General features: G+C 37.6%; 1 protein-coding gene across 2 annotated transcripts in view; it reads left to right on the top strand.

Moving 5' to 3' along the window:
* Positions 1–5,434: 5,434 nt before the first annotated feature.
* LOC149146382 (chromatin remodeling protein EBS-like) overlaps positions 5,435–25,341 on the top strand; it is a 116,251-nt gene continuing 96,344 nt past the window's right edge. The window contains exons 1-3 of one of the 2 annotated variants that reach the window (XM_089446579.1): positions 5,435–5,682; positions 5,774–6,116; positions 6,369–6,437. In XM_089446579.1, coding sequence (XP_089302705.1) covers positions 5,610–5,682; positions 5,774–6,116; positions 6,369–6,437 — 485 coding nt within the window. In that variant the 5' untranslated portion in view covers positions 5,435–5,609. The remainder of the gene's footprint in view (positions 5,683–5,773; positions 6,117–6,368; positions 6,438–25,341) is intronic. The other variant, XM_089446578.1, reaches the window with a different exon arrangement.

The following is a 25,341-nucleotide window of genomic DNA, read 5'->3' as shown; positions in this document are numbered from 1 at the left end:
TTAGTTTAGAGGCATATGACAGATAGCTCTAGAAAACCAATCGGCATTGATAACTCTCTCAAATTCCTCATATATTTATTTTTTTAATAAAAAAATGAAAATAATGATAAAAACATAAAGCATATACATAAAAAGTCATTTGAGCTTCGGTAAGGTGTACGTTTACAGCTAATGCAATGCGATTGGTTTTTACCAAAGTTTTGGAACCTACGTTTTAGGTTGAGGAGAGATGGAATTTTACGGTGGGCAAGTCCATCTCTTGAAGTTTGGTTTTCTAATTATCAAAGTGTTTGGAGTTTGGTTTTTTATTATCAAAGTGTTTGGAGTAGGTGTTTTATTTATTGCAAGGTCATTTTCTTAATGGAAAAAAGGTTTAAGTAATTATAGAAGTATCAATGTGTTGGAGTAGGTTTTTTTAAGTTATTGTAGGGTCATTTGGATGAGGTGGTTCATTGAATTAGAGAAGTTAATTTTTTTTTAAGATTGAAAAAGAAAAAAGAAAAAGGGTGATAGTTTTATTATATATTGTTTTCAAATATTTGGAAATTAAATAAGTAACGAGTAAAGTTATTGTTCTTAAAGAAATGTTTTAAGGATTAATTGATTTAGAATAATTTGAAAAATTGTTTTCAACTACAACAAATGATGTTTTTATTCAGGAAATTAAAGAGGAATAAAATGCAAAGATGCAAGAATACTTGGACATGATCCTACTTTTCTTCTTATACAAGTAAATAGCAATGTGTGAATAAACACTAATTATAGATGCGTAGATAATAGCCCCAAGGCAATTGTTCGATAAAACAACACATAGATTGAGTGAATTTTTATATAATTTATACATGGAAACATTAGATTTAAGCAATGAAATTAATCACCTTACTCACTTCAAAATCTAGAGAAGTTAGACTATATATATATATATATATATATCTATATATATATAATCCTCTTTCTCATTTTTCATCTAATCCTCTCATTTTCTCATAGTAATGATGAGAAAAGAGCATTCAAACCAATTACAAGGAAGCACAAAAAACATTTAACTAAGATGATGTATGTTAGTAAACTTGAATCTCATCAACATTGTCCCTCTAGTTATAGATATGATGTTTTGAAGCTCTTAGAGGCATGAGATATGGGAAATGAGGCCCAAGTTCATTAGCCAATTAATTCATTCATTGAGAAAAATTATTGTCCAAGGATATTGACAAAATCCCTCTTACAGAAAAGAAAGAAGAAAAAGACAAAATTGAGGATGAGGAGGAGATCAAATCCCCCTCTTTTTCTCTTTCCTAGTTAGATGTGCTAAAAAATAATCCAAGTTCTTCCCCTCCTTTAACACGAAGTAGGAAAGGTCCAAGAAAAAAACTCAAAAATCTGGTGTCGAGAATTCTCTTGCCTCCTGTGGGTCTAGCAATGGGTCAATTTCTCTCAAATCTTAGAAATGATCTATTTTTGCATCATGTTGTGTAAGCAATTTGTAAGAATCTACTCATGCTCTTAGGAAGCTTTAGAAGGTCTAGTATTGTATCTTTGTCCCCCCTTAGTTTTTAGGATGAGGAATTTTTTTAGTTCATTTCCTTTTAGATTCATGGAAGAAAATTTCTTTGTAATAGTCATTGAGATGTGCTTAGTTACTCATATATACTTTCTCTGAGCCAAAATTTTAATTAATACAAATTATCATTATTATTAAACAAAATGTGAATAGATAATATATTTTAAAAATTAGAGAAGTTAATTTTGTAATAAAATGATTTATTTTACTTATAAATATATTAAAAGTTTAATAAACATCGAGTACAATTATAATTTCAAGATGATTTATTTTTATATAGGTTGGAATTAAGTTTACATACTTTTAAATTAATTCAAATTTTGTCAATGAAATTTTTGATTTCTTGTATTCTTTGATTTGTTAGAGTAAAATTTACTTAAAAATTCAATTTTAGTGGAAAAGTGTTTGTCATTAGAAAAAATATATATATTTTTAATGATAATGGGCCGAGTAGTAATTTAATAGGATTTTCAATCATGTTCAATTTTTTACCACATTTCCTAATATGTTTCTAAAAGACAAAACTTGGGTGAAGGCAATGGAGCATTAGACTCTCTAGCTATTGTTTTTTCATTTAACTAGATGGAAAATTATATTACAAAATTAGATAACTCTAATTTAATTAATATTATTTATCATGATTCATAAAGAATATAAACAACTTACAACTATATTTTCAATTTTTTAAGATATAAAATAGTTTTATTTTATAATATTTAAAAATTTCAATATATTTTATTTTGGTTTTAAAAAAAAATTGTTTTGTTTTATTATTAAAAATGCAATATGGTTAAACATTATATTGTTATAGATTTTACTTTCTTTATTGGAAAAAAATTTAAATTATATAATATTTTAGATTTCTATTATTAATTTATCTCTTTCTTTAAATTAAAAGATTTATTTTTAATTAATTTATCTCTCTCTCTCTCTCCCTCTCTCTCTCTCTATATATATATATATATTATTTTCCTTAAATTAAGAACTAGTTTAATTGTAGTTTTTAATCTTATATACATAATGGCATAGTCATTACTCTTCTCCTTTATGCTGATAATATCATTTTTCTTACCAAAAGTGGACAATCTCAATAAGGAGAGCTTAAAACCCTTACAAGACTAAAGTTATGATTATTAAATCCAAAAAGACCTATTATGATAATTTCATTTAATGTAAAAATTACTCAGAGAATGTTTTTTCTTACAAATATTTAGGTATTGACATCCACCATCAGCTCAACTCGAACTATAACATTGAGAAAATGATTTTAGGAGGTTGGAAAGCTTACTATGAGTTTGAAAACAATTATAAGATGACTGATCTTTGGGTTTGTAAAAAAAATTTCCTCTTCGAGATTCTTGTCACCCCTATTATTTTATATGGATGTGAGGTGTGGGGTTGCAGTCTATCTAGAAAGTCATGGAGAAAGATTGAAATGATCCAGAAGCAACTCATAACCTACAACCTCAAGATTAAAGGTAATACTGCATACCCTATTCATTTAATTGAGCCTAGCCTTTCCCCCATTGAATGCACTATTATGTTTAGGTATTTGATGTATAAGAAGAAGTTGTACAACATGGAAGCCAAGAGACTCCCAAAACTTGGTTCTAACTCTAGTCAAAACCACCTTTGACTCAAGTGAGGGTGGCATAAGGATGCCAAGTCCCGCCTTTGACTCAAGTGAGGGTGGCATAAGGATGTCAAGTCCCACCTTTGACTCAAGTGAGGGTGGCATAAGGATGCCAAGTCCTGGCTCAATCATTGGGAGAAAACTGGTTCTAACTCTAGTCAAAAGCATCTTTGACTCAAGTGAGGGTTGCATAAGGATGCCAAGTCCTAGCTCGATCATTGGGAGATAAAGGAGGAAATCATATTGAGGAATAAGGATAACATTAAAAATGTCATTACTTCTAAATTTAAGGATAAGTTGTGGAGTAATAAGGAGTTGGGAAAAGAAAGTTAAGATACTATAAGGAGGTCACCAACCCCATGCTTGCTAACCAAAATTACTTTTCTATCTTAACTAGTGCTAAGAAGAGAATGGATATTGCAAGGATTAGAGCTAATTCTCATGATCTCCAAAGTGAGACCGGATGTTGGTCTATTCCCAAGATACCTTGTGACGAGAGAATATGCCTCCTTTGTGATACTAAGAGTGTTGAAGATGAAAAATATTTCCTCTTGGATTATTCGGCCCTTACTCACATCCGCTCTCATTTCCAATAATTTTCCCCACCACCAACCTCCTCGACTTGTTCAGTCAGCAAAACTACAGTGACCTTGGAATGCTTCTTTACCTCCTTTTCGGTCATAGAAATAAAATTTTAAATAATCCCAATTAACTCCTTATTTCTTAAGGTCTGATAGACCATATTGGTCTTAGTGGACGTTAATCATCATCATCATATTTATTATCTATATAACTATTGTTTAATACAATATGGATTATATAAAAAGTAAATGCTTCTTTATCTCCTTTTTGATCATAAAAATAAAATTTTAAATAATCCCAATTAACGGCTTATTTCTTATCCGTCTTAGTGGACGTTAATCATCATCATCATATTTATTATCTATATAACTATTGTTTAATTCAATATTGATTATATAAAAAGTAAAATGTATATAATTTAGCACTGAAATACTCAAGTATGTGTTGATTTATTGTGATTTTAAAAAGAATATATAAATATTTATTGAAAAAATAAAAAAATATTTAATAAAAATTGGTTGGAAGATGAAAAGTACTTATTCTTGGGTTGCCCAAGGCTTCCTCATATCCATTTTCATTTTCAAAATCTTTGTCACATTACCAACCTTCTTGACTAGTTAAGTTAGCAAAACTACAATAATCTAGGTTCTCTCTTCTTTTCAATTATCGAAATAAAATGTTAAAGAATCTCAATTAATATTGTACTTTCTTAAGGTGAGATATATTCCTCTTCATCATCATATTAAAAATAAAAAATAGTTAAATGAAAAATTTTTATATAATACTTTTTTGTGATAAAATATCAATAATTTATTTTAATATTTAAATTGTAAAATAATATAAATATAATATTTTAAATTAATTTAACTATATATAAATGAGTTAAGTGGTTGGTTCAAATCCCCTATTACTCTTATAAGTTATACTAGGACCATACTAATATGTTTGGAGATTATAATGATAATAGTTAAAATGGATTTATGTTAAGTAAGCATTTTAGTTCTATCTACTAAGGGTCTAGAGAGATCAAATATCTTGAAATGCAAACTTTTTTCAGAAGGAAAAACATTTAATTTTTTTGGTAGATTTAATTTCCCCTTTTAAATAGACCATATTCCATATGAATACCACGGGTAAGTAACATAGATTCTTATAAACCTGGAGCTCAAAAACCACTTGGAATTTGACTAAGTCAAGTTTATCTTAACTAACTACCAAAGAAAAATTAATATAATAACGTATAATTTTTATTTTTATTATTTTAGTTTGAATATATTTTATTTTGATGGATTCAAAATGTTCATAAGACATTACAATATCTCTACCATACTAAGCTAGACTAAATGATGCTACTCAACATAAATACGAACTCAATTTAGTCATTAAATATATATATATATATACAATTATCACTTAAACTTATTATATAGTTTATATTATTGAATATTAGATAAATCAATTCTTTATACTTTGTAAAATGTAAATGAAAAAATATATTTATAGTAAATAAAATTAAAAAAAAATATTTGTATATAATAGGTTTTTTTAAAATAAAAAATCATTAATTCACCTTTAATTATATATTTTTAAAAATTTAAATTATAATCATATTTTGTATTAAAATAGAATTATACTTATCTGCCGAGTAGGGAGGAACCAAAAAAGAGGAAAAGCATATGGTTTGGATTATAGCCAGCCTGGGGTGAAAAGGATGAAACAAACGTACTAGCATGATCTCATGTGAAGGACAGTGAAAATTATCCCTGCAATAGGTCCAAAAACTGTGTTTCAGAGTGTTTAGGGCTTTCGGAGGTTGGGGATCGAATCGAGCCAATGGTGAAGTCCGTGATGGCAAAGGAGCCGTTGCAATGCTGCACCCTTAAAAGTAACGGCAAGGTCATTAAAGGTATGCAGTAGCTAAAAAATAAAGATGATTTTCTGTAAAAGTATGCTTTCAGGTATAATTTACCCTAAACTAAAATCCTTTTTTTTAATAGTGGGGGACTCAGTGCTGATGCGCGCTCAGCATCGGAACCAGCCGCCTTACGTAGCCCGGGTGGAGAAGATTGAAAGCGGCCCGAGAAAGAATATGAAGGTTAGAGTCAGGTGGTACTATAGGCCGGAGGACTCAAAAGGTGGGCGGCGCCAGTTCCATGGCGCCAAGGAGCTATTCTTGTCCGATCACTACGACACCCAGAGCGTGGAAACCATTGAGGATACGTGCGTAGTCCACAGCTTCAATAATTATTCGAAGCTCGAAAGCGTGACCTCCAAAGATTATTTTTGTCGCTTCGAATACATGGCCACCACCGGCGCCTTCAATCCACAACGGGTGCCTGTGTAAGACTCAATACTTTTAGTTTTCCTTCTTCATTTGGTCTCGAACCCGAGACCTCTCGGCCTCTTTACCTGTGGTTTTTACGTTGAGTCATTTTGTCTCATTTCGTCGGTCATGTGCGTCGAATCTCCGACCTTACGGCCTCGTAATCTATATTTGAGTACACCTTGTGTTTCGAAACTCTGACCTTTAGCCTCGTCACATCTTTTTTTAATTCAACTTATTTTGTTGTTTTCACCTTATTTTGCTTCCAGGTATTGCACTTGTGAAATGCCTTATAATCCAGATGATCTAATGGTGCAGTGTGAGGCATGCAAACAATGGTGAGTAGAACTTTTTCGATTTTGTTCATTTTGTAAACTTTGAAGAAAAGGTTCTCCCATTTATCTTGGCAACAAACCCTATACATGTCTGACTTTCACCTGTGTATGTAACTTACATAGCGTCTCTCTGTGTGTCTATACGACGTTGCATAGGCCAAGTGAATGAGTCATTATCACACACTGCTTGGTTACATTACGTGGCACGCAGATCACTCTTAGTAATTTTAGCCCCATTACCTGGGACACAGTTCACATTTAAAATTTTTAGCTATGTTACTGATTCATATATTTTCCAATGGATTCCACTTCAATTGAGCTTAGAAATTTTACCTGCATTACCTAGCCTATAGTTCACACTGAATGGTTCTAGCTACTTCAATTGTGCATATGGTTTCAGATGGTTTCTACTTCAGTTGGGCATAGGTTGAAGTGTTGTTGGATACATATCTGCTTAATCTTATAATACATACATTTTAATAGACCCTGAAAGGTTGAACTTTGCTTTGATTCCACAAAACTTTTAGCATATATGCTCTTTGATAGGAATTATACCTTAAGGTACATAAGACTTTATAGAGCATATGGGAATACGAAGTTCCATTACATATACGTGAATATGAACATGCAACTTTTCAGAATACATAAAGGTAAAGGGTTTATGCTTTCCAAAAGAATTTAATTTCTAGAAATTACATTACGTAATATTAAAATGTGAAATGCTGAGTCATGATTATATATAAAACCTTAGAATATTGACAACTGGAGTGTTTATGTTATTCAACTGATTTAATATTGAGAACTAGACGGTTTATGTTATTCAACTAATTTAATATTTTGCTTAATTATTTTGCACTTCCTCAAGAGTGGAAGTAAGCATTTATGTTTTTGTCTATCCCATTTCATGGAAGTGTATCTATTTTGTTTACTTTTGCAACTATCTCTACCCATAGTGATATGTAAGGACTGTATTTTTTAGGAATTGAAACAATGGTGATTTTCTACAGGAGAGTATATTTTCCTGTTTCTAAGTCAGAAAACTGTTTTATTTATTTAGCTAGTACAAAAGTACAGAAAATAATGCAAGAGTTTGCTTACTACAACCAAAATAAAAATTATTTATTAGATAGAACTTATAATTTTACTTCAATTTGAAAGTGAGTTTTTGAAATTATAGCATGGACTTGACAACTTTGCTTGCTTGTATCTATAGAATGCGTTGTCATCATCCATATTGTTTTTCATCACATGCCAATAAGGTGTAGATATGGTGCAAGGTATTTTGAAGAATGTTATTATTTAGATTGGTGATTTTGTTCAAGGTTATGGTTTTTGATGGATACAAAGTTCTATTGGATTTAAGTCATGCATGCTGGCATAAACATGGAAAAGGTGTTGAAAGTAAAAGTCATTACTGATAAGCTCGAAATTTCAATCCTTAACCTTGACCACTTGTAGATTGAAATTTATTCACTTATGAATCCTTGTCTGATGCAATTCATGTCAGGATCCTATGGTTTAGTGTCATCATGGCTAGTGACCTCTGCTATGCCGAACACTTATATCCACGAGATAACTTCTTTTGCATAGAAAAATTCCTTGATTGTTGCACTACATCTGTTTCTAGAATTACAATAGTCAAATTCACTTCTCACCCTTAATGTCAATATGCATTCCATTGTTTGGCATTTAATTAGGTCTCCCCATTTTCTCATATAAAAGCATCGTACATAATGAGTGATCTGAATTCTTGTTGAAGTTTTCAGAACACAATACAATCCCCACCTTCTTAGCACAAGGATGTTTTTTGCTAAAGCTAGCCACTACTCATTGAGTATGCATATGTATTAGCTTGGAGCTAGAAGAATTTTAAGGATATTCTAGAAGGCATCGGTGTCATGCAAATTTGATTACTAGATGATGCTAAACTAGTTTAGTAATGCCCACCTTCAATCATGATCATGTGAAGGACAACGAAAATTGTCCCTGCAATAGGCCCAAAAACTGTGTTGTGTTTTCAGAATGTTTGGGGCTTTTGGAGCTTGGGGATCGAATCGCGCCAATGGTGAAGTCGGTGATGGAAAAGGAGCCCATGTTTGTTTAGTAAGGATGCCCACGTTTTTTTAGCAAGGATGCCCACGTTTGTTTAGTAAGGATGAAACAAACATACTAGTAAGGATAATACCCATGTTTGTATTAGCAAGCCACTACTCATTGATTATGCATATGTATTAGCTTGGAGCTAGAAGAATTTAAAGGATATTCTAGAAGGCATTGGTGTCATGCAAATTTGATTACTAGATGATGCTAAACTAGTTTAGTAATGCACACCTTCAATCCCTTGCCATCTTCAAAATCTCGTAAAAGTTGAAATTGAAAAATCGCTAGCAACAACATACATTTTCCCTATCTTATAAAGTGAATGGGGTTCTCCTTTTTTTTTTAACACAGTCGGTTACTTTTTATATATTGCAAAAAAGAGGGAAAGGAAGCTAGTTCCTTGTACAATCAAGGGAGGGCAGGTTCAAAAGTAGTGCGTAAATGGGAGCGCAGTCCCCGCAACTACTTTTTCCGCCCAGAATCCATAAACTTCAAAACAAATGAGCTGGTTTCATGGTTCTGAGATGTGGGATAACTTTCCAAAAGATGACTTGAACTCCAAAAAATGACTTAACTTTTGAAAAGGCGGATAAAGTCAAAGACCATTATCCTCGGAAAATCGACATATACACAATACACGGTAATTAATGAATTCCGCTTTTCCGTAGCCTTGGCGCGATCTTCAAAGCTTACCTTTATAAGACTCGATCTCCACCGTAGAAAATCCTTCGTCAGATCTGACCGGTCAAACAACTTGCACATCCCACTTCCGCCGTCGATCCACACACGATAGATCCAACAGTTGGCAAGAATATCGGGCGGGAAAATCGCGTGAAGAGTACCCACCCGAAAAGGTGGTAATCTCACACCGCCCTCATGATACGTGACCATCATTGAGTGGAACCGGGTGGTTCCCTCCCTAAACCACTTACTGCTGAAACTCTGCCGATATACCATTCCGGTTTACAATCCCTCCTTTTCTTGTTGTCTAACTCTCGTGCAAGAAAGTGCCTGATGGCCGTTGATCTGCCACCCTCGACGACTGTGACGGAATTTCCAAGATCCTCTTCCGTTGCAACTGAAGTCAGACCTCGGCCATTGATCTCCAGAATCCCACGATACCTGTGCGATGATTCTTCATTAGTGTATGCACTCTTACTTTGCGGCCTTTCTTCATTGATTTGTGGTTTCTGGTCCTGAATTATTGGTCTCTGTTGTGAAGAAACCTGCTGTTGTTGATTGCCAAACTGTCTCGGGTCGCCTGGAAGCCTGCACTGATACATGTGGATCATGGTGTACATTCTCGTTTTTTATATTGGGAGAGGGGGTCAAGGGATACTTTCTTCATAAACTTCATTGTTCTCTTTGACTATGCCCACTGGTCTGTCAATTGCTTTGTTGGCATGGCTATCCGCATCCTTATTTTGGTTTCTCAAGATGTGCTTTAAGGCTATATTTCCTAGACTTTCGAAACTTGCTCTGATCCTTTGATAGATTTTATTGATAGCTATGCTTTTGAAGTCCCTATTGGCATCCAGAGTGGCTATTATGATAGCAGAGTCCCCAATTATTATAGGGTTTTTGAATGCGTTTTTGTTTAAAAGCTTTGTGTCTAGGAGAAAGCTGTATGTTTCAGCCTTGTTGTTTGTCATTTCTCCTAGGCTCCATTCATAGGTTATTATTTTCTGTCCATTTGGGTCTAGCATAATTCCTCTTGCCCCTGCTTTGCCTGGGATATTTTTGCAGCTCCGTCAAAAAAGAGAATGTCTCTTTTGTTCTTTTGTCCATTTTGAAAATTCTTTGTCCTCCAATCTTAATTTCCAATTCTTGTTTGTGTGTGATTCTTTATTATTTGTTGTAACTGCTGCTTTTGCTTTGTTTTCTAACATTGCTCTACTGTACCAGTCTTTTTCTTCTTGTTGTAAATTATTCTGGTCCATTTTTGAGATTCCATTTGTACTGATTATCTCGGCAACTTGGCTCCAAGTTTTTGCTAAGATCTTGCCTAGATTTGGCTTTTGTTCTTTGAAAATGCATTTGTTTCGGGCTAACCAAATTTGCCAACATAGGATTGAAGGGAGACATTTCCATATCCTTTTTATTATTGCCTTTTTTTCATTTTATATCTGTAGCTTTTATCCCAGTTTTTATGAAGAGTTGTCAACTGGATTGTTGGATTTATGTTTATTTCCAATGGACTTGTTGCCTGATTCCAGCACTCTCTCGCCACCATACAGTGAACGAAGAGGTGTTGGATAGTTTCTTCCTCCTTTTGACACATGACACATTTTGAGGGCCCTTGTATTCCTTTTTTTTTTAATTTTCAGAGGTAAGAATTTTACCTTTGAGAAGGGTCCAGGTGAAGAATTTAATTTTGGGCAGACTCTCTGAATTCCATGCTACCTTCCAAAGACTCTAGTAATTTTGGTTGTGAAGATTTTGGAGGAGGTTGTACCCTGATTTCACTGTGTAATCCCCTCCATTTGGGTCCCATACAAAGTCATCCTGCTCTTCTATGTTGATGGGCGCAGCCCCAGCCAAATGGACTTTTAAAATTTCCCACTGACTTTTATGTCTTGATGGAGTGGCCAACTTTTTCCATCTAACCCAGTTATTTTGATCCCAATCCGAAATAGAATAAAGTGTGTTAAAACTTTGCTCTTCCATCCATCTCTGAAGGACCCTTAAATTTTGTTGCTGATTTAAGGGGCTTTCCCCCATTATTCTATCCTCCTAGATAGAAATTGTTTTGCCATTCCCTGGATTTTTGGATATTTGATCTCTAATAAGAGGGATTATCCTTTTAATCAATTTCCAGATTTGGGTGCATGGCCTATCTGGAATAGTATCAGTGAGCAACTTTGTTCTATGACCATTCAAGTATTTCATAGTTAGCACTTTTTCCCACCAGTGGTCATTCCTGTTTATCATTCTCCAGATAATTTTTGTCCCTAGGGCAATGTTCATTAGTCTTGGCAGCCTTATTGCTATACCTTCTTTTTCATAGGGAAGAGTAACTTGCTCCCATTTAACAAGGCTAAATTTTTTATTATCTTGTTTTCCTCCTTGCCAGAGGAAGCTTCTAATTATCAATTCCATTTGCTTGTGGGCGCTTGCCAAAGCCATAATGATTGCATACTGATATATAGGCAAGGCCGAGAGAAGTGCTTTAATCAGTGTCACTCTTCCTGCCAGGTTGAGCCACATCACTCCCCAGTTCTGAATTTTTCCCCTCATTTTCTCCACTTGCCTATTCCAGACTTCTGATTTTACCACTTCCTTTGCTAAGGGCAGCCCAAGATAAGTGAAGTGGGTCCAATTTATTTGTAGGGGTATTTCCAGAATTTGTGAGATACGTTGCATTGTTGTTGTTGGAGTGTTCTAGCAATAAATTCTGCATTTGAGGTTATTTAAAGTTCCTCCTGAGGCTAGTAGAAATTCATCCAAGACTTTTTTGAAACGTTTTGCAATAATGCAGGATGCCCCACCTATGAGAAGGGTATCATCTGCAAAGAGAGAGTGGTTTATATCTTTGACTCCTCTCGAAATGTGGATCCCTGTTATTTTTTTCTCTTTTCTCTGATTTTCTAGCATAGCACTCAGCGATTCAGCCATGATGATGTACAAGAAAGGAGAAAGCGGACAACCTTGCCTTAACCCTCGTGTGCTTTGGAAGAATTTACTGGGCTGACCATTGATTAAAGGAGCTATCCAAGGATTGGATATACATGCTTGGATAATCTCTATGAAATTTGTTGAAAAGCCAAACCTTTTGAGAGCTGCTGCAAGAAAGTTATGATTAACTCTATCAAAGGCATTAGCCATATCTAACTTCACAATCATTCCTCTTTCCTTTCTTTGGATACTGCTGTGGATAGCCTCCTGTACAATTATCACATTGTCTGTGATTTGCCTCTTAGGGACAAATCCTCCTTGATTCTTTGAAATTATTTCCGAGAGTAATTTTTTCATTCTGTTTGCTAAGATTTTGGTAAGTATCTTATAAGACGAGTTGCATAGGGAGATTGGCCTATATCTGCTAAAAGTTGTAGGATTGAGTTCTTTGGGAATGAGGGCTAAGAAGGAGGATTTAGTATTTCCTCCAATCTTTTTTTTCTGGAAAGCATTTTTGAGCATTCTCATTAGGTTTTTTTTGATAATTTCCCAATGTTGTCTGTAAAAGGCCATTGTAAACCCATCTGGACCTGGTGCCTTATCAGGGTGGAGATTCCACACAGCTTCTTTGACTTCTTCCTCAGTAATTTCTTTGTCTAATTCCTTGTTTTGCTGGTCGCTTATTTTTTTGTTATATGCTGCAAAATTTCTTCATTAGTTGCCCGTTGGTCACTTGTTGAGAGGAGTTCTTTAAGGTGTTTATGGGCTGTGTTTTTTACTGCTTCAACCCCTTTTATTTCTTGACCATTTACTTGCATCCATTCAATCTGATTTTTTGACCTCCTTATTTTCATTGTATTATGAAAGAAGGCTGTATTTTTGTCTACAGATTTTAGCCAGAGGCATCTTGATTTCAGTTTGCTCTCCTCTTCTTCTTGCCTATTTTGCTTATATATTTCCAGATATATTTCCTTTTCTTGTATATGATCTTGCTGGCTTTCTTCCTTGTTCTCTTTTTCCTTGCAAAGATTATCCATTTTTTTTTGCAATTCGATTTTCCTGGCTTTGTCCCAGAGATCATTTTCTCTTGCCCAATTTTTTAGGTGTATCCTTAGGTTCTTTAGCTTAGTTTCCCAAACATACTGTGGAGATCTTGTGACACTTTGTTTCTAGTTGTCCTTTATTTGTTTGTCAAAATCTTCCTTACTGTCCCAAATTGAATTATATCTGAAGGGAAGGGGTCCTTGATTTTCCAGTTTCCCCAAGGTTAACACCACCGGCTTATGATCTGAAGCTGAGTTGTGAACAATTTTACTTTTCACAAGGGTGTAAGCAGCTGCTATGCTTTCATGGATAAGAATTTTGTCCAACCTTTCTTTTATGTTGTTTTTTCCAATTCTTTTGTTGTTCCAAGTGTATTTTCCATTGCTTGGCGGAATGTCTATTAATTTGTGTTCTTCTATTATTCCTTCAAGAGCTTCTCTTGACGGATCATTGTGGAAGATTCCGCCAAATTTTTCTTCTGTATTCCTTATTAGATTTAAGTCTCCTCCCAGGATTAAGTGCCCACTTTGTCTTTCTGCTATTTCTTCTTTAACTGATTTCCAACATTGTTCTTTCTCTCTATAGTGATTTGGAGAATACACATTTAAAATGCTATACTATTCTTTTGTTTTGAGATTCCTCAACTCTGTTCTAATCCAGTGTCTGCTGATTTTTTGGGTCATTAGTTCCCATTTTCTTTTATTACAAATAATGCTGATTCCTCCTGATGATCCTATGGCTTCTAATGCTACTTCTTCATAATTTTTTAGTTTTTGAATCATTTTTTGATTTTCTTGCTTGTTTAGTTTGGTCTCTTGGATCATATATATGTCTGGTTGTTCCTTGACTAAAATGTCTCTAGCTGCATTGACTTTGAAGGAGGTGCCAAAGCCGCGACAATTCCAAGAGACCACTATCATTATTTACTATTGTGTTGGTGTGATCCTCCCTTTCCTCTTTGCTGAATTTTTTCATGACTTCTTGTTTGTTTCCCAAGGAATGAGTCCATTGGCTGTTGCGTTCCTAGGGCCATTTCTTTAGCTGTTGCCTCATCTCTGATTTCTTTATTGGATTTCCTTCCCACTTTTTTTTGCTAATCCCAGGCTTGGGGAATTTCTTTGGCTTTGTTTCTAGTGAGGATGTGGTCCACTGAGGGTGGAGGTGGGGAGGATATAGGGTTGGGGGTGGATATGAGAGCTAAAGAGGTAGGGTTTGAGGGAGGGGATCTGGGAGAGGGTGGATCAAAGGAGTCTTCTAGTGGCTCAAAAGGATTCAGAGTTGTGTGATCAGGAGGAGTAACCTTCGCTGGAGGCTGAGAGGTTGTTTCATTTGCTTCTTGGGACTGATACATATTTGATGTTATCTGCTTGTTGGTAGGTTTTTTCCTTTTCACTTGTTCCCATGTAGGTTCTTGCTCTTCTACATTTTCATGCTCTACTTTTTTAAGACACCTATTTGCAAAATGACCATACTCGTGACATACCTTGCATTTAAATGGTATTTGCTCGTAGTCCAGCTGCTGAATGTGTGTCCACTGGTCGACCTTGATCTTTATTGCTTTTGGGAGGCCTTTTTTGAGATCTACTTCCACACATATTCTTGCGCACGCGTGCATGTTGTCTTTTGGCTCACATATGTTAATATATTTGCCCACTGCATTTCCTATAGCCTTCACAGATTCGTCTCCCCAGCAGTGGAGAGGAAGATGCGGGAACTTGACCCACACCGGCACAACGTTTGGGACATCCATCTCTGGATCAAAGTCTGGCGTCCATCTGTTTAGGTATAAACCTCTGGAGTCCATGAAGTAAGGTCCGTTTCTAAATATCAGATCTCTGTCCTCCTTTGATTCAAGGAGAAAGGTGTAGTATCCCCTTCTGCAGAAACGAATTGCTATCTTCCCCTGTGTGGTTGCGTTCCAGTTCTTTTCCACCCATTTTTACACTGATTTGGGTGAAGGCCATAGCCCTGTGAATTCCAACAAGTCCGCATTCCGCCAAAGAGATGGTTGCTCTCCTTGGAAGTGCTGCAGGGAGAGAAATCTCTGGGATACTTTCGAGTTTCTTTACAAATTTATTGACTGATGGCCTATTCCTTGGAGCTCCATTCTCTGCGATCAAAGATGCGAAAGCTTTTGCATTTTCTTCAACCTCTGGCTATGTGGAAGAGTGGGGATTTCCCTCCTTAGAGGGCTGCATGGTTTGGTTGGCCTCAGTAGCAGGAGGCTGCCGAGGGAAGGATCTGCATGGGCAGCGACGGCTAGGTTAGCAGAGACAACGACGGCTAGGGCAGCGGAAACATTTTTCTTCTCTGTATGTATCATCTGAAATCTGAATGGGGTTCTCCTTAAGCATCTGAAGGATGATCTCATTCAACTACTAGCTAAATTTGACAAATTGTTATTCACTAAAGACATTTTCGTTATCTAGGAAAGTGAATGGGATTGCCCTTATGCAATGAAAAGATCTCCTTTGATTATTTATGGATTTTTGCACACTTAATAAGGTAATGATTTGTGATTTTACCCATCCCTTTCATTGATGACGTCCTCAGACATCTCCAAGGGACAAAATGTTACTTTTTCATAATCAAATTCAATATATATTGTCAGTTTAAGCTCATGCATTTTGGAATATATTACACCATTTTCAAAACTATTATATCTTTCATAACCACATTAAATGTGTTTATCTCCCTGTGGGAAATTGTTTGGACACGTCATCTTGCCTGGAGACTTTCAAGGGGTCCCCCCTCATAATAACTTATTTCTACACACAAGTTATGTTGTTTCATTCGTTGTTGTTGGTGCACTCATTTCTCCTTTCTTCCATATTAGGGGCCTATTGTACCCCCATATTTTTGTATGGGCTTCTCATTATTGGCGCTATCTCTAGTCCCTATAACATAATGTGGTCTTTAGTGGACATTAACATATATATTGTTTCATTTCTATATGGTGTATATAATGGTTTCTCTCACTAATGATGCTTTTTTGGAATGAGATACAATAGTGCAATGCAAGAAGCTTGTGAAACAATTCCTTCCCTCCCAAATCATGTTGGAATAGGAAAAAAACCAATAAAATTGAATAACAGATAATTTGAGAGTAATGATGGTGCCAATAGACATAGTTAACACTTAAGCATATGACGGATAGAACCATAGAAGATAATATGATAGATTAATTGTTAATTTTGGGATAATAATGGTATGTTCTAAGCTTAGAGCAATTTTTCTTCAATTTCTTTATTAGCCCAATATCAATATCCAGTTTAGCAATCACATCAACATGATAGTAAAATGCAGATAGAACATAAACAATAATAGTAGAAGACTAACCAAGACAAGAGGACACAAGATATGGCACCAACCAGGGACAAACCCCAATGTGGGGAAACCCTTGATCAATTCTTCTTATAATTCTTCAAAAGTTCAGCAGAGAGAGAGAGAGTACAATGTATAATATTCACTTGTCCAATTATAGTGAAAATTTGATTAGTCAAACAATAGAAACAAAAAGCCCTAACTAGAAAGTCAACGCTGGTCAATAGGGCAGAATTCTTCCTCAATTTAGCTCGGTCAAACCCAGTCAACTTCGGCCTCCAACAACAAGTCTAATCAGCCCAAAAACAGTCTGAAAAAGTCTAGTCAAACCTGGTCAACAAAGGTCAATGTTGTAGCTAGCCCTAGCACAGTCAACGCTGGTCAAACAGGAGTCAAAGTTGCCTAAGATTTTGTGCCCAAAATTGCAACCTGCTAACACAGAAATTCTCCACCCAGAACTGCACCAAAACAAGTCAACGCTAGTCAAACAGGAGTCAAAGTTGCTTCAGATTTCGTGCCCAAAACTGCGACCTGCTCACACAGAAATACTCCACCCAAAACCACACCAAAACAAGTCAAGGCTTGGTCAATGCAAGTCAAAACAACCTCTACAATTTCACTCAACTCTGGTCAACGACTGGAACAAAAAACCCTTCCTTTCCTTTGCACGTGTGGAGAGCAACCTCTAAATTTCGTACCCAATCAATGAAGGAGAGAGAAGATGTGAGTGAGTGAAGTGTCCAAAATGAGGAGGAGGCATCATGTATTTATATGCAAACGTTGAGGATGAATAGACATGACTGTTGGGCTTTTGAGCCTACATGAGTTTGCTGGCCGACCTTGACAATTTGTCCATAATCAAAATAAATTCATAATTCCATTTGTACATGTCAGAATGGGATGATCTTTAGATCAATCCTACACCTCTTGGAGAGAGGAATCCAAGAAAAATATGAGCTGCCTCATATGAGCTGTCCAATGTGAAGTTTGGCCCTAGTTGCCAAAATTAACACTCCCTCTCAACTAGGGAGAACTTCACCTGCCAAACTGTCTGACAATCTATACCATCACTGTCTTTGCTTTATTCAACTATGAAGAAAGAAGAAATGATCGAGAATGTATCATACCATTCTCCACTGACCCGAAGTCAGTCTCCAATAATAGAGAGTGTGTCATACCACTCTTAACCGACCCGAAGTCAGTTTCCATTGATCCCAGATCAATATCAACATCCTAGCATAGGGAGTACGGTAGTACATGATGCGTCCATTGGTAGTACTATGGTCCCTATCCTCATTTCCCTACTCATTGGCTAGATGAGAGGTACTTCCCATGAGTCCCGGACTGCATGGGTAGGATGTGCTGGCAGGAGAAGGTGAACCACTCATCCTGCTCATATGCCATAGGAGAAGGTGAACCACTCAACCTATGCATGTCACCCATGGGGTATCACAGGGGAAGGTGAACCAGTCACCCTGTACATCGTGCACCATTAGGGAAAGGTGAACCACTCACTCTATGGTCGCTCATCGCTCCAAGAAGTACCCCAAGCCCCCTCGAGCGCCTAGAGCTCAACATCTAACTCATACGGGACCATCATAAGAGGGTCTCTCCACGACTCCAAGTCGTTCACGGAAGCTTAAGAATTTGACCTTCCACAGGGGCCTCGTAAGAATATCGGCTACTTGATCATCAATCCCAATGTGTTGGAACCTTATTGCTCCTCGTTGTACCATATCCTGGATAAAGTGGTACCTGATATCAATATGCTTGGAGCGGTCATGAAACATAGGATTCTCTGAAAGACGAATACCACTTTGGTTTTCGCAGAAGATCACGATGGTATCTAGCACATGTCCAAACAACTCGCTGAAGAGCGTCCGCAACCAAACAACTTCACAAGAGGGCAAACTAGCAGCAACTTATTCAGCCTTGGTGATGCTCAAGGCAACTGAGCTCATCCATGATATCGAAACAAAACCTAGAGAGAAGCAACATCCAGATGTGCTTTTACGATCCACCACATTGCCAGCCTAGTCTGCATCAAAGTAACCATGGAGCCTCACATTCTCAGCAGTGTATCTCAGTCCATAAGTGATTGTGCCCTGAAGATATCTCAAGAGATTCTTGGCAGTAATCCAATGTATGTGATGAGGCTCGACCATAAACTATCTCAATGTATTCGCTGCAAAACATATGTCCGGATGGGAGTTCACCAAGAACATCAGGCCCCCCACGAGTTGATGATACTCAGAAGGATTTCCCAAATCGGGCCCAACAACACTTCCGCATAACTTCTTGAAGTTAAGTTCTAGCGGAGTAGTCACGAACTTGCAGTCCACCATCCGAAATCTTTCAAGTATCTTCACAATATATTTTCCTTGAGAAAGGAAAATCTCGCTCAACTTTTGCGAGACCTCCAACCCTAGGAAGTATTGCATCAATCATAGGTATTTCATCTCGAATTCGGAAGCCAACCTCCTCTTACATTGATGAATAAGAGGGTCTGTACCTCTCAGAAAGAGATTGTCCACATAAAGTACCAAGATGAAAGGTCTATCATTCTCAACCTTAAAGTGAAGGTTCGGATCAACTTCACTTCTTGTAAATTCCAGCTTCATTAGATAGCTATCGATCCTCTCATACCAAGCCCGGGGTGCTTGCTTCAACCCATAGAGGTCTCTCTTCAACCTGCATACATGTGTTTGACGATCTTGAACTTCAAACCCCTTAGGTTGTTCTACATAGACTTCCTCCTTAAGTGAACCATGCAAGAAGACAGTCTTGACATCCATCTGATAAAGATTTCATCCTTGCGAGGTAGCAAGGGCTATAATCGAACGAATGGTGGTGTAGCGGGCAACCGGTGCAAATATCTCATCATAATCTACACCTTCCTTTTGAGAGAAGCCTCGAGCAATGAATTTGGCCTTGAACTTTTCAGCACTTCTATCGGCTCCATGCTTGATCTTGAAGAGCCATTTCGAGGTGACAACGGATTTGTCCTTGGGTCTAGGGACCACATCCCAAACATCATTCTTCATAATTGACTCATACTCTTCGTTCATTGCATCCTTCCAAACTTGGTGTTTGGTAGCTTCTTCGAATGTGCAAGGCTCAGATTGAACAATGGTGCTCATAGCAGTTAAGTACCCTTGCTACCTATTCGGCTTCTTGCTTTCACGAAATGCCCCCTAGTTGCAACATGTCTCTCGGCATCTTCGAGAGTCTCCCTAAGCCATGAGGGTCTCCTTTTCGAGGAGGAGGGCTCATGAGGGGGTGGATCAATGGGATCCATTGGTCCTTAAGCATCAGGCATCTGCTCATCTTGCGGTTCTACCTGCTTTCCGGAATCTGCTTCTTTGTCCTTCCTTGGAAGAGGAAGGTTACTAATCTTCCCAAGGGCTTCATCCTCATCGAAAGTGATATCGTGACTTATCTCCACTTCTCTTTGACCATGCACATAGATTCTATATGCCTTAGAAGTTTCACTATATCCCACAAATGTTCCTTTCTTCCCAAAAGCATCCAATTTGCTTCTCTTTTCTTTCGGCACATGAAAATATACCGGGCTACAAAAAATTCTAAAGTGAGAAACATCAGGTTTCTTCCTGGTGAAAACTTCTTCGGGAGTTTTGGAGTCCAACGCTTGATGAGGGCATCTATTTTGAACATACACAATGATGTTTGCAGCGTCGGCCCATAAGAACTTCAGAAGGCTTTGATCATGAAGCATGGAACGAGTGGCTTCTACAATAGAACAATTATTCCTTTCAGCAACACCATTTTGCTTAGGCGTATATGCGGTAATAGTCTCCCTCATAATGCCAACTTCTCTACAATAATCTTTGAACTCATTTGATTCATATTGGGTTCCATTATCAATCATCAATATTTTGATCTTCTTCCTGGTTTGATTTTCGACCAAAGCTTTGAAAGAACGAAACGATGAGAATACTTCGGCCTTCTTCTTCAAGAAATATATCCAAGTTTTGCGAGAGAAATCATCCATAAAGATGGCATAATATAAATATCCTCCTAATGAGTTCATGGGCATTGCACCAGATAGATCAAGATGAATCAATTGCAATATGTCAATAGTCTTGCTATCACTTGAGGGGAATGGTCCCCTTGTATGCTTTCTTCGGCACACCCCTGACAAACACCTTCATGTTCTACTTTAAATTCGGGCATACCTGTCACCATCTTCTTCGCATAGAGTATAGCCTTATAATGTAGATGAGCAAACCTCCAGTGCCATAATTCGGATTGAAGTGATGTGTTGCAAGACATAGCTCCCAATGGGCTTCCTCCAACTTGATATAGGCTATCAACCCTGAAGCCAAATGTAAATGCGTCTTTGAAATTTTTATTCCACACATGTACCTTTCCATTAATGAATGCCACCTTGAATCCTTTGTCTTCCATCGTCGAGATAGATACAAAGTTCTTCTTTAGATCGGGTACATATAGTACTTCTTGTAGATGAATGGTGTTACCCTGATTTAATTGAAGAGTAACATTCCCAATTAGATTTGAAAGAGATTCCTTATACCTGGTGAAGTGCCTTGAGGCACCACTATCAATCAACTAATTTCCCAAAGTGTTCGGAGGAGATGTAGTAGAAAGGGCAGATATAAGATATAATTCTTTTTGCTTGTTATCAACAACATTAGATTCATCATACGTGGTGTTTCTTGATCTCTTGGGAGGGCGACCATTTCCTTGAAGAGAAGTGGGATCATTCCTTTTTCCTTGGTTGTTGAATCTGCCATTCCTTTGATTGTTGTTGCCCCTGAAATTGTTGTTGTTGTGGTTGTCATCATCACAAGGTGTATCCCTTCTGTTAGGACACTCCCATATATGGGACCACATCCCATAACTACTGATATAGTATGGATCTATGTGATGAAGTTGTACAATGTCAACTCCATTTTCCTAGTTGGATGTACTCCTCGATCAACGCCCTTAACAGTAAACTCTTTCCTCATGTTAGGTTACTCTTTTTGGCAAGGTGAGCTTACACCAAGAACCATAGGCTCTAACATCCCCCCTTGAACTCAGGTTGGAGGACAAATTAGATTATAATCAAATTACATAATAATCCTTGGTTAATTTTATAGGGACTGTTACCACTCAAACCAGCAGGGGACCTAAAAGGGGTTCCGAAGAGGGCAACTGCTAGGTTAAGGGCAATGGTGGAGGCTTAGCCCACTGTCAGCACAACTAAGTCTCCCTACTCTTTACAGACTTTCACCAATGGGAGGAGTCTCGGTAGTGTAGGGATCACTTGTAAAGTATATGTCAATAGATAGGTGGAAAGCGACCCTAGAAACCCTTTCCCAAGGATGGAGTGAAGAATGGAACTTGCTTGCTCTTTTAAGCAAGGGACTTGGTCCTCCAAGGGTAAGGGGTGAGGATTGGAGGGTTGAGGGAGAAGGAATAGGCTTATAGACAATTTTCTCAATCCCTATAATCCTTGGCAAACTCAGATTCCCAAATGGTCCTTGACAAATAATCTTTATTGAGAAGTGGGACCACACGGGGCCAAGTGGACCCAGTCCAGGTTCGAGGATGGAATGTAACAACCAATGATGTTCTTATCCTAGACAAGGTGAAAGGAAAGCACCAAACAAGAATATTTACTTCAAAAGGTTGAATTGATCCTGTTAAGGTCTAGCCTTGGGGATGCCTAGGCAAAATTCGATCCTAGAGCTAGGGCTTGGGATTCCCGGAGATTCCATCGATAGAATAGCATCAAATTTGGAGGAGAGGGAGGGGACCCACTAACGTAGTAGCCTGTAGGAGATCGAAAATTTTCCTTGGGTCAATTCCCGGGAAATTGATGCCCTAGGTGACCTAATGGGGCTAGACCTAGGGGAAAGGTGAAACGGATAAAAAGAGGGTTAAAGTGATCACCTTTTTTGAGGGATCAGTGCCTAATTCACTTGGGGTTATGGAGTCAAGGATGATGATGAGTAAGAACTTGGTTTCTTGATCAAGGAGGCCCGAAAAGTCAACTTCATCCAATGTTGAGAGAAAGAAAAGAAATGTGACTTTCAAGCATTTATACTTCAAAGAAAATGACGCAAGCTTATCGAGACAAATAATCTCTAGGACATTTCATTCATATAACATTGGCCCATACATTCAATTAGCTAAAACATGCTTAATTCCAAATTTCCATTATGCAGCAACTAGCCCTAATTCTAGTAGTATGCAACAACAAGAATAAAAACATCAAAATTTACTTACAACATTATAGAATATATCCAACCAACATTTTGTTTGCAAGGCAAATCTCCAAGACAAGGAAAATAGCCCAAATCCATACGTCAAAATTCATCCATCTCCAAAAAAATATCCTCCAAAGAAAAAATGCGAAGTTCTCTATGATTAGAGACTCCTAAGTCAAGTGATGATCCAAATGAATGTATATAACATCAATATATAGCCTCATAAGGAGTTCGAATTAGTCTATGGGCCTACATTAGCCCCTAGTGATAAAATAATGTGCAAATAAAACCCATATTGGTGACAAGCCCACCAAACTAGCTCACAAGTGTAAAAATAAGCCTCACAAGTGGCCAAATAATAATAGGTACATGTTGTGGGGCCCTCTAAAGGCATAATAATGTATTGAAGCGCCATACTGATGATTAAATTCCTCGGAATATGATGGACAAGGGGGTGGCCCCTAGTTCTCCAAGTAGTAGACCTGTGGTGCTCCCAGTGGGTTTGAGGGCACATAAATGACCCCATGGGTCTCCATATGAATCAGAGATGCCTGCATATCCTCTACAAGGGTTCGAGTGGTGGAATGAATGTTGTCATGACATCATACAAGTCCTGGGACACCTCGAAAGTGTGTGGGGCTCCTGTGGGGGCCTACTGGGCATAATGTACCAAGCATATCACCATCATCCCAAAAGTGGATCGCTAGTAGTCTCTGAGCATCGATGAAGATCTGTGGAGTGTTGTTCGTTGTTGTGGAGGCCAATGGCTCTTGATGCACACCCTATACGTGCCAATGTAGACATCTGGGGGTTAGGATCCCATATAGGGAGACCAAACCCAAATGGAAACCACCTGTAATCCTGCATAAGATACAATGTGCCCCCTAGGCTTCCAGTACAACCAATCATTAGAATAATTGGGTAAAAGAGTTTACAAATCATGGATAACAAAGTGGGCACTTCATAATGGCATGCCCTTCCATAGTGGGCTTTGGCATGTGCTAGTGTCTCCAAGCTCCAAAGGGGGTTAACCAAGTACTTTATTAGGTGGTTTCAACCATTAAAAGGGATATTATGTCCAAGGTACATCCCTCTAATGTGGGTGGCAAGTGATAAATAAGTGGAATGGAGTAGGGAATGAGAGGGGCAATCCTGGGCCACATATTGGGGCATAGGGGTAGCTAGATAAGGGGAAGAACACACCTGGTTTTGTAATATGTAGGAGGGAGCAATCGTGGTACATGAGGTGCCCCGACCTTGATTTTTCCACCCTTCTTTATATGCCTTTTTCCTTTTTATGAATTTTCTTTAATTAACTGCTCGGGGATCAAAGGACAAGAGCATGATGTGTAAGATATAGCAGTGATTACCCCCTTTTAGGTAGGGTGGTTCATTTCCCTCCAGGGGTTGGGACAATCATGGGTTCTTGAATGATAAAGGAGGATCATCTAGGGCCTATGGAACTAGGGTGATGGCCATGGATTGGGGTATAGCTCATCTATTGGCTTTTTGCTCATGTGCTAATTATTTTGTCCTAGCCATCTTTTGCATTTTGTGGTACAATTTCCTGTTAAATGTGGCCAATTATGCTTTTTTCTTTTAGTTGCTTCAACCTCCGAGGCCTCATTCCAGGCCTGGCCCAAGGTGGGCTAATGGGATAGGGAGACTGGCCCTATGTGGACCCAAAATGGAAATGTGGACTCAAGTGGGAGAAATGATGAATTGGGGTATAGTGAGTGGAAAGGGAGTAATATATGCGGATAAAGGAGCGAGACCACACAACCATAGTCAGGGTTTCCCAAGTAGTACCATCCTAGAACCAAATGGTCAATAAAGAAGATCGCACAGGACTAAGATCCAAGGGTAACATTCGAAAGAGATCAAGGGGACATGATCTCAAACTAAGCCCACCCTTTCTGCTAAATCCCCCCATCAATCCATACCTAGAAGTATCCATGATAAGTAAACCCAATATTCAATTTCCAAATGACAAGACATACCTTTAGATTCGGGAGGCCCACCTTCAAACATACGATCAATACAGGTGGGTGAGGGACAACATGGCTACCTCAGGGGGCAGAGAAATTGCACAATGAGCTAGTAGGAGGCTGCAAGGGGCTGCTGGCTGCCGACTAAAGTTCATCATGGAGAAAATTTCTCCTGGGGATATCACCCACGAAGTGGTGGGTAACATCTGGCTCCAACTGGGACGTGATCTCTCGAAGAAGTGGACGAGGCTGCTCGAATGGGAGGTCACGAGAACTTCGACAATCTCTTGGTCACTGTAGACTTGTTATCTGCACATGTCAAAGATCAAAGCCACGAGGCAACATGTTTTTCACGGTGTCTTATGATCACCCATGCTTAATGATAGCCCATAAACCAACAAGAAAATAAAATATGTAAATATGCATCTATCTACCATGAGAAAAATCATATGATGTTATCTGTAATGCAAAATCAACATGCGATGCACCCTACTCTACCATACATATGATACAATGTCATAGGTATAATCATAGACCCAATGCAACCAACATGCCAATAAATCAATACAAGATTGCATGCTTCCATGATTAATTTTTCAA

The sequence above is a fragment of the Pinus tabuliformis genome, chromosome X, assembly GCF_031772625.1.
Source record: "Pinus tabuliformis cultivar Carrire ecotype Pingquan chromosome X, CPIR1, whole genome shotgun sequence".
NCBI lineage: Eukaryota > Viridiplantae > Streptophyta > Pinopsida > Pinales > Pinaceae > Pinus > Pinus tabuliformis.
Note: the sequence above shows the minus strand (reverse complement) of the source record. Positions and strands in the feature narration are given on the sequence as shown.